Source organism: Biomphalaria glabrata, chromosome 13 (assembly GCF_947242115.1).
Source record: "Biomphalaria glabrata chromosome 13, xgBioGlab47.1, whole genome shotgun sequence".
NCBI classification, from domain to species: domain Eukaryota; kingdom Metazoa; phylum Mollusca; class Gastropoda; family Planorbidae; genus Biomphalaria; species Biomphalaria glabrata.
The window spans coordinates 7,572,660-7,583,558 of record NC_074723.1 but is presented as its reverse complement, the minus strand read 5'-3'; the positions used below and the strand labels follow the sequence as shown (position 1 = coordinate 7,583,558).

General features: G+C 34.8%; 1 protein-coding gene across 1 annotated transcript; it reads left to right on the top strand.

The window, feature by feature from the left end:
• The first annotated feature begins 829 nt into the window (after positions 1-829).
• On the top strand, positions 830-2,216 carry LOC106056042 (uncharacterized). Its single transcript, XM_013212608.2, has one exon. It carries the CDS (start codon positions 832-834, stop codon positions 2,131-2,133), a length of 1,302 nt encoding a protein of 433 aa, XP_013068062.2. The 5' UTR covers positions 830-831; the 3' UTR covers positions 2,134-2,216.
• Positions 2,217-10,899: the final 8,683 nt, after the last annotated feature.

Sequence of the window (10,899 nt, the reverse complement as noted above, 5' to 3'; positions counted from 1 at the left end):
TAAGACCTTGTCCTCCCCCTTTACCCTCCTGTGGTGATTCCATTGTCGGATAACCATTTTGGAAAATATATTCAAATAATATTTAACAATTTCTGCATTTTAGGAGAAATGGGATGCATGGTAAATCTTTTTTTTTTAAATTGTTTTTGTATGTGCTTACATTGTGCATCCTCTTTTTTTTATTTGTTCGGAGGAAGATAAAGTGACAATTCAGTGTTTCCCAAACGTTTTCTTTAACGGAACACTTCGCATATTCTAAGTATTGTTATAATCCTAGTGGCGGACTGAAAGGGTTAATGTGTGTGCGGCCTACTGACACACATGATTCGGGCCAATCACACAGGTCAAGGGCTGTTGAACAAGGGACATTACTGCTAGTTCACGCAAATATTACCCATGTTGTGGTCAAGTGAGAGCCTTCACGGACTAGCGACAGTGTTTAACAATAGACAGTAGAGTCCAGGACAGCAAGCAGTAAGGACTCTGTGCTACGAAGTGAGTCCTTGAAATTGTAGCTGTACGAGTCTAGAAGTAGACAGAGAAAGACTTGTAGTGTTTAGTAGACAGTTTTATTGTACAAGAAAGCATTTGAATTTGATGTGGCCAATTGTGTTATATTGGCTTTTTCTAAAGGGAGCCGCTAGAAACCAAAAACAAAACACACAAAGAGATTTATGTGTATTAATTGTTATTTTATAAAATGTAAAAATGTTATCGTATCGTACAAATACTTAAGATTATTCTATTTTAAATATTTAAAAAAAATAAAACAAAGAAAATACAGAAAGATATTTTTTAAATATTTCGCTTCGTTTTAGGTCAGTGCTGCCAATGATCATAAACTCCTGGAATAAAATGGACTTTCTGAACTTCTCCCAGAACAGCAGCTCAGTCCTCCATAATCTTCGTGAACATTTGAACCAATATTACGTGTACACGGAGATCCCTGCAGTGGTACACTTATTTAATCATTACATTGTACCTGCGACATGTTTGTTTGGCGTCCTTGGTAACCTACTTCTGCTCCTCTACTTCCTGCGCGCCTCGGTCAGGTTACAGCCCTGCAGCCAGTACTGGACGGCGCTGGTTTGCGTGGACACCTTGTTTCTGATCACCAAACTCCTGCTGTCTTCGATGACCAGGTTCACGTTGCTGAGGTCAAGGCTAAGCTGCCAGTTAATCATATACTTGTCTTATAACAGCAGTTTCCTGTCGGCTTGGTTCGTCGTCTTCATGATGGCGGAAAAGACTATTGTCGTCTGCGTGCCTCTGAGAGCTTCCAGGGTCTGCACTCGTAAGAAGTCCATTCTGGTCATGATCAGCGCTTCCGCGTTGTCTATGATCCTGTATTCTTACAGTTTTTTCACCATTGGTCACTACGAAGGGGAGTGTGTGGTCAGTTCATACTGGTATAATTTTCTGACCATTGTTACGTACTTGGATTCGTGCATCGTTTTTGTGGTTCCTTTTGTAGGAGTCGTGGCTCTCAACGCAACGATCATACTTGTTCTTCGAGGTATGAGGCTTCATCATAATGTCTATAACAGAAATCAGGAAATGGCTATTAGAAGGCCGAGTCTTTTACAGAATTGTGATCTCAACAAATGCAGCCGTCAAGATGAATTTGTCGAGTTACAGAGATGCAGCTCGCAGAATGGAGAAAGAGACAGCTCGGAGTATGAGCTGGTAAGCAGCTTGGAATGTGTACAAAGTCACAGTGAGGAAAGAAGCACGTCGGTACATGCGCAGAGACACATTTCCAGCCCTGAAAGGAGACATCCCGCTTCGCACGGAAAAAGACGCAGCTCGAAACACGGGCTTCGTTTTCACAATTCTACCAACACATTAAACAGAGCTCAAATCAAATCCACAAAAATCCTGGTTTTGGTGTCTACAATCTTCATCATTCTCCACCTTCCGAGCTACGCTGTTAGGCTTTACGGCATGGTGTTGGAGTTTTCCGAAGACCTTATGGACACCATGTCCGACTACGGACTCTACGCCATCCAGAGCGTTGTCCAGTTCCTGTACTGTTTAAAATTTGGTGTGGGATCTGTCGTGTACTTCATTGCTACTTCCAGAATGGGAAGACGAAGGGCGAGAGTTTTGTACAACTGTAAGAGAAACTGTTAGATATTAGAAGTATTTGAATGAATCTAAACACTAAATGAATTCCAGGGGTGACTAACTTTCAAAATTTCGCTAAATGTAATTTGAGATATTGATAAATAGGATCAAAGTGAAATTACACAAGCGCGTGTGTTCACCGAAAACTCTTCCTAAAACGTATTTTACCCTCGCAGTGGAATGTTATCGTTGAAAAAGAATGCAAGCCCACGGATAGGATAGTAGGATGAAGACCTGGACTCAAACATCAAAAACTGGAAAGATCTGGACACAGATATCCATAACTGGACAGATCTGGACACTGATATAAATCAATAGAAAGATCTGGTCTAGAAATCAATCACTAGAAAGATCAGGACACAGAAATCAATCACTGAAAAGATCTGGTCACAGAAATCAATCACTAGAAAGATCAGGACATATATCAATCACTGATAAGACCTTACCATAGACCAAACTCCATGGAGAGACATTAAAATTATGCATAATGAGTGAGCGATTCTGAGATGACTTAGTGCCTCAAGAGGTATTGTCCTAAACAGCAACATTAGTGACTTGGTGGGTAACACAAATTGTCACTTCAGGCCGCACAACATTTTCTACCAAATTTGGATAAAATGGCATTTGTTTGTTTGTACTGTCGATAATGAGTCTACTAGCTATACAAGCAGGACAAGTATGTATTTAAGCTTATTTAGTGCAGTCAAAATATTTGTGTAGCGAAATTGAACAAATTGTTTCACAAACAGGCTACAGATTATAATGAAGGTGTGATTTCTGAAGGTTTATTTTATTTACTTATTTACAAGGTTGGTAATGTCAGCTACTAAATACTTCTGAGAATTTGACTGACATAATCACTGAGCCTAGAGAACAGTCTATTCTTCCGAATGCTTAATATTGAAAATGTTTGCTAGTAATTGGAAATATTTTAGAGTGCTGCAAACATCTTCACCAATATTCATTTTAAAGTCCTCCATATAATGTGTGTAGCTTTGTTTAAATATAATGGATGATTTTTTAATTAGTTATTTGTTGTTAGTATTTGTATTTGCTCCTATTATGTTATTGTTACAGTAATAATGCTGAAGTGGACTTCTGTATTCAAACTGAATTTCCATTCGTTTTTACCAATAACATCTTATCTTACATTATCTTTATTCAGAACTGAAAGTAACATTTTATTTCTAAGTAAGAAATATAAAAAGTATATAGCCTAATTATTTATGTTTCCTAATAATATTGTTCAGACTCTCTCGTTAGGAACTATTATAACAATGTAGCTTGTAACAGAAGGGTCTATTTTTGTTGAAAAAAAAAATTTAAAAATAGAAAGAAATGCTTTTCTGTTTTTCAATGAGACTCAGCGGACTGCATGTAGCCACCTCCACACAATCAATACGAGATGAGTGTCAATAGACTCCTACCCATGGTTTGTCATTCATTAGATTCTATAAATTATTCTTCTCTCTTTGGTTCGTTTCAGTTTGGGTTGTACATTTATACCATCAAACATTTTGTCTGTGTGTATTTAAGTATAAAACTATGGGAACCATAATAATAGTGTGAAATGTAAATAAATAAATACATTTAAAATTCACACCAGACACATGTGTGATAAAAATGTCTTGCTACACTAGTTCGCCTTGGCTACCTGCAAAATTGATGGAATATAGAGTTATCACTCGTTTAGGTTGCAATCAGGGGCGTAGCTAAGGATTTGGGGGCGGGGGGTGGCTTGACCTCTTTAAGGGCCCCTGCATTTTGTCATTCGATATCATGACATGAGAAAATGGCGTAATATTTAATGTAAAAACAAATTTCAGACACTCATTTGGGGGTCCCCTCATGTGTGGGCCCAAGGGGAATTTCACATTTGGATCCCCTTCCCTATCCTAGCTACGCCACTGGTTGTGATTCAATTTTCTTTTGTGTTTTTTGGATTGGATTATGTCAAGGATATTCATTTAATTACGACTTCCGAAGGCAGAAAAATATCAATGTTTTCTGTTTCTTGCTGATCCATGTGGACAAGGGAAGCTACCTTTAGACATTTCTTAGTTACTTAAATCAACGTCATGCAATAAAGCAATTTACTTTGTTTTTTCCCTTTGAACACTTGTTCTGTACGTTTGGCTAAATAAAAGTAAAAATAATACTCAATTTTTAAATAATGAGTAAAAATAGCATAAAGTAATATATGTAATATGAAATCCTTATCTATAAACCCGAATCATTTCCATGACCCGGTTATTATGAACATTAATGTTATTATTCTCACAGTCCACAGTATTAGGGCCTACTTGGCTTACAAACCGAGGGACTCATGTTAATGACCACAGATTTTAAATTTCTCGAGCCGTGGAATATATTTTCGTTTAAAAAAATTTAGTTTCCACGTAGATGTGTTTTGTCGTGTGTTTCTTCCGGACATTTTAGATCTACTTTCTCACTAAAAATCCATCACAACTATGTCTCGCGTTTGTCCCTTTTTTTTGTGTGGCTGTAGTTCTGAATACGACTAGTTTGAACAGTCTTGTCATCTTCTTTTTAAATCACAGTAAATAACCTCAATTGAACAAAGTGGGGAAACAAAGATGTCAGCTTAAGTTTATTTCTGGGTAATTTTTTTAAAAATCCGTTTCTAACCTGTGCCTAAAAAGTCCTATTAGCATCGAGGTAAGACCAACTAGTATCTTAAAAGTTCATATCAGTATTTATGTTAGTCTTGCCAGTATCTAAATTATTTCTAGTAGTATCAAAGTAAGTCCAACCAGTAACTAAATAGCCGGCAGCATCTATATTAATCTAAATAAGTCCTACCAGCATCTAAATAAGTCCCACCAATATCTAAATAAGTATAAAAATAAGTCCTACCAGCATCTAGGTAAGTCCCACCAGTATCTAAATAAGTATCAAGATAAGCCCTGCCAGTATCTTTATTCCTATCAGTATCGTAAAAAAAAAACAAAAAAAAAACCAGTCCAAACAGTGTCTAAATCTATTTGGCTTCTAAATAAGTTCAACCATTACATATGGAAATTTTCACAAGTATCTTTATTACTACCAGTCTACCGCTATCTAAATTTCTACCAGTAAAAAAACCCAGCCCCTGTAGTACCTAAATAGCCAAATTCTCATAAATATCTAAATAAATCCTACTAATATCTAGATAAGTCATACAAGTAGTTACACACGATGTACCAAAGTTTAGACGAAAAAAATAAAGTAATCTACCTGGTAATTTTAATGAGCTTTTGATTCTGTGAAGAGATGTGATATTTGGGAATAAAATTGTAGAAAATATTTTTTACATGCTTCTGAACACACAAACAAGGAATGAGCAGTGGATGTCAATGTATCACCTTCGTTTGGCTTAGATCAAAGTGATGCTACTTAAAATAGTAAATATGGCGTTCTCACCGAGTGGTAAATCGTCTGCTTCTAAAAGATAGTTTTCAAGGTCGTTTTTTTTTTGTTTTGTTTTTGCAAAGCGTATATCAGCACACTCTGTCCGTCTTGTGTGAAAAGTGTGAAAATGTTTTTTTTTCCTGTCACTTCTCATTCTCGGATCAAGTTTAAACTTTGCACAATTATCGATAATACCTGACAAAACACGAATCAATCCAAAAATTAACCACTTAGGTAATTTTTTTTTTATTGGTAAGTAATTATTTTGTTGGACATCAAAATAGGGGAAATAACTGCTACTAAATGATAGATGTGAATGTATGTACCGATTTATTACCTTATTACGTTGTGTCGAGTTTTTTTCTCCTGCTTCCCATTCTTGAAACAAGTTGACATTTTGCCTAATTATTCATAGTCGATGACAAGAAACGAATCAATCCAAAATAAAATCAATTAGTTAATCAAATAGTAGTAATTAATAAATGTTGTTTTATAAAGCAGAAAAGAGATAAACCCTGACATCTTGAGATAAATGGCACTAATTAGCAATTATTTTCCTTTTTATTAAAAATTATTATTTTATTTATTTTTTGTTTTGCTAATTTGTTTTTGTAGGTTAAGAATTTTAAATTGGGATTTTACGGAATCTCAGAGCTTAACAATCCATGATGAATATCTGACATCAGAGTGGAACATCTTTGCGGGTGGGTGTATTGTCGTCAATATTTCATTGTTTGTTTTTGTTTTGTTTGATATTCAAATATTCCTTCAGGATTTTTACATTCTATCCTAAGACTCCGGCAGTTTGGCCCTGAGACCATCGAGACGCACATACCACAAGACCAGGTAAAGGTAGTCGTACTGTTAACCCATTAACCCCCAAAACTTTATCCTGCTTAAATATATTTTTCTCTATAAAATATCAATTTCTATTAGTCCAACTAAGACATTGCAAAAAGAATTTTTGAAAAATTCCATATAGTAAAGATTCTGTGAGATGTACACTGGCAGTGTACGCTAGCAGGAAGTAGCCCCGTGAGGATAACTATATAAAAAAAAATTCTTACAATTTATAAGTTATAACAGATTAATTCTAACATTTAGTAACACAAAATTAAGCATTTTAACGTTAAATAGTATATGTTATAATGTTTTTTTAACATAAAATTATGACAATATAGTAAAAGAAAAGCATGAAATGTATAACATTCTCTGATACACACAGTACTACCCAGATATATTTTCTCAACAACAAATAATAACAGTGTAGTGAGATATTCAAACATCGTGTCTATAAACAAATTTTCTTAATAATTATAGTGCAGTTGAACCAAACACACTGAGCATCAACGGTATATTTATATGATTATCTGTTATGTAATAATCATAAATTCTACTTTTTCTAATTATTTTCATTGGGTCGCAATCATCATTTGGCATATTTCAAGTTTGTTTGCTTTGATAAAGTCTATAGACTTAATTCCCTTGTTATAAATAACTAGCTATATATGGGCGAATACATTAAAAAAAAATATACATAATAAAAAATGGTATGTTAGAGGTAATCATAATATTCTATGATATAACACAAGGACAAATTGTATGATTCTAATGTCACTGAAGCTCAATCATGTTTTTGTCTAATATATTTTTGTTGGCCTACTATCAGAAATCAGGTTCTCATCTTGATTCTTAATGATAACTTTGTGAACTGTTGAAATTTACTTGCGACCCTAAAAAATAATATAACTATTTATAATTATTATTATATTTTTTCACATAACCACACATCAATGAGATTATAATTTGCTAATGTAACAAATATTATTCTAAGCAATCAGATAAAATACTAAGCCTAAGCCTAAGGCAATTAATAATTAATAATTAATATAAATGTGTTATTACTTACATTTTCCGAACTGGTTTCTTTTTTTTGAATTTTTGACAATGTTGTCAATTTTAAGCACAATAAAATTATAAAACGCAACTGTCAAAATCAAACAGCAGTGCCAAAATGTAGACAAACATGTTCTTAAACGAAATCGAAATAAACAACGTTACAAAGACAGTTTGTGTGGAAACACAAACTCAAAATCGGCCCCCGAAGTGGTCCACCCAGGTAGGCTTTAATATTTTCAGAAAGAACATCTGAATTAAATTATATCAAAGTCAAATGACAGATAAGAATGAAGAAAGAAGGTTGACAGATCTTGTGTAGTGCCCCAGTGGTCAGCAGATCAAATGATAGGTGAAAGCGAATGTAGAGTTACATGTGAACCTGGCCTTACTGATGTCTTATAATAAATGTCATTGTTTTGAAAAGGCTCAATCTTATTTTTTTTATTTTCGAATCCTCAAAAATCCTAGCTCTCTATATATTATTAAAAGGGTTAAGAAAATGCAGTTTGCAAGATTACTATTTGTTTTAAATTATGTCTAACTTATCATGCATACTAAATAAGATTTTTTCTCTTTAAAAAAATTGTAAACATTTGTGTGTAAAAATAGTACTTAGTATAACAGAACTTGCATAACACAAAAATTTTTTACAAAAAATCTACAACCTTTTGCATAAATGTGTTATATATGTGGTGATGTTGTAAAAATAAAAAGTCTCGAGTGTTTGAGTGTTTAGTAGTTAATAGTTGTAAAAGTGATGTATTTCTATAAAAAAAATTGCTTAAGGGATTTAAAAATTTAGATTTTTCGCTTTCAGAAAAGAAAAAAGTAGCCGTTGCATCAGAACTTTGAATGGTCTAAAATATTGTGATTTCGGATTTTCACTCTCTTCTCTAGTTTACGAGATCTAAACGGGGACGGACGACAGACATTTCACACAAAACTAATAGCGTCTTTTCCGCTTTCGGGGGCCGCTAAAAATAAAAAAATCTTTTACTAGTTTTTTTTATATAATTTTTTTTCCAAACGTTCGCTACCAGTATACAAAGTGTGATATGGTTGAAGAGGTGTTACGAAGTGAGTGTGTGTGTGTGTGTGTGTGTGTGACGACTGTGGGAAGAGGTTAGCGATTGGTTGCGAATGATGGAACAAAGATGGCACTGTCGTCATTTGGTCTTAGTTAAGACAGACGAATCCAGAGCGTGAGACTGAAAGGTTGTGTTATTGTAGTGAGTTAGATTTTGTAAAAAAAAATATTACTAAATCCTAGTACATTTATTTGATCTCATATTAACTTCACTTTGTCTATATTATAATAAAAGTTCTATTAAGTTTTGATCACAAAAGAAGTTACTCAAATTATTTCACGTTTTATTAGTTCAGATTTGTTACGCCTACAGCTGTTTAATTGTCTACCAGCAGTTTGGTGCTACAAGTCAACGACCGTCAACAGCAAGGGGGAAATACAGAAGCAAATTTGGCAAATTTAATGTATTTTTATTTTCACAATTTAGGGACCATCTTCCATAAAGTGTTTAATGATTATATTTGACGTACAATGCACAGGGACAGCCTCGTACAGTGAAAATGAGAATTGTGTAAAGGAAAATGGGTCAGCTAAGTCTACATGATGGCATTGTTGTAACAAAATGAAAAAAAAAAACAACATAAAGGCCAACTAAGGGACATTGAACGTAAAGACATGTATCCAACTTGTCATTGATATCCCAGAAGCCCCTTAGAGAGAAGCTGATTCAACAATCTTGTTCGTCCAATTACTAACAGTACATTTGTCTTCTGATAGATAGAACTGGAAGAGAGATGACACAAACAAACACACACACACACACACACACATGCACATAAGCTTTGCTCATGAGATGTCTGTTCTTAGCGCTGTACATCTTTTGTTTGATTTTAAATAGATTTCTGTATCACGTGACACAATTAAAATAAAGGTTCAAGCAGATTTATGTAAAAACAAAATTGATAACGAGTTTCTTATTTTATTTTAATTTTTTTTTTGGTTTGTTCAAACGTGATCTATTGTTTTGTGTACTCTACTGAAACTCGGGCAGGTTTATACATTTTCTATTATTGATTTGTCGGTGGAATACTATATTTAATATTTTTTAACGAAAATATGAATAAGTTTGCTGAAACCTTATGAAGCTTTATGAAGGTGATCTGATTTAAGTAGATGAAATGTGATTAAATTGAACTCGATGAAAGATACATATTGAAATCGGATGTAATATTAAAACAAAAATAGCAATGCATCCCTTTCTTTCACATTGTCTTCAATCTTCACTTCTAAGTCTATCAATCACTAGTCACCAGTAGATCTGGACTGTTTTCTATCATTATGTATAATTAAAGATCTATTGACGCTTGCTGAACAGGCGCGCTTAAAGAAGGACGGCGTAACAGAAGTGCCCTCCGGAAGTGCTCTAAAGGTCAAATCAGGTGCCATTTGCCCTCAGATTGCATTGAGGATAGAAGCTGTCAGCAAATGGCCTCCAAAGAAGACAGCTGGAGAGTCTAACGTACGTAGAGGGACACCCATTTAAGGCCCATAGAAAAAGTCCTTGCCGAAGGGAGGTGCAAATACAACAAGACTACTTAAATAGAATCCCGGCAGACAAATTCTTTGTCACCTTAAGATGATGCAAAGAATTCAGGTCGCAACTGGGTCTACACTCATTTTTAAATCCTAAAAATCGAAGACATTGCCGTATAAATTGTGATATATTTTGGTGGAATGTAAAATACTGCTACAACCTTGTTTCTGGCTTTCTGCAAACATTGCAAAATTTGACACAACCAACCCAAGAAGTTGACAACTTTGGCTCCAAGTAATAAGATTCTTTATTGTATAATAATTAACAAACAGAGAATACGTACAGTTGGCAGCACAAAACGTTAACTGTAGAAATGCCTCACTGCTGTAGTAAACACTACTCCCTGTCTCTCTCTGTCTCGTTCTGGACTCTTACTGGACTGGACTCTTACTGTACAGGACATGTGGTGAAGTGTTATGACATGTGATGGAGTGTCATGACATGTGATGGAGTGTCATGACATGTGGTGAAGTGTCATGACATGTGATGGAGTGTTATGACATGTGATGGAGTGTCATGACATGTGGTGAAGTGTTATGACATGTGGTCAAGTGTCATGACATGTGATGGAGTGTTAAGACATGTGGTGAAGTGTTATGACATGTGGTGAAGTGTTATGACATGTGGTGAAGTGTTATGACATGTGATGAAGTGTCATGACATGTGATGGAGTGTCATGACATGTGGTGAAGTGTCATGACGTGTGATGAAGTGTTATGACATGTGGTGGAGTGTCATGACATGTGGTGAAGTGTCATGACATGTGGTGAAGTGTCATGACATGTGGTGAAGTATCATGACATGTGGTGGAGTGTCATGACATGTGGAGAAGTGTCATGAC

Excerpts from the sequence above, each read along its gene's own strand:
- LOC106056042 (XM_013212608.2), top strand. The coding sequence starts at position 832 with ATGATCATAAACTCCTGGAATAAAATGGACTTTCTGAACTTCTCCCAG.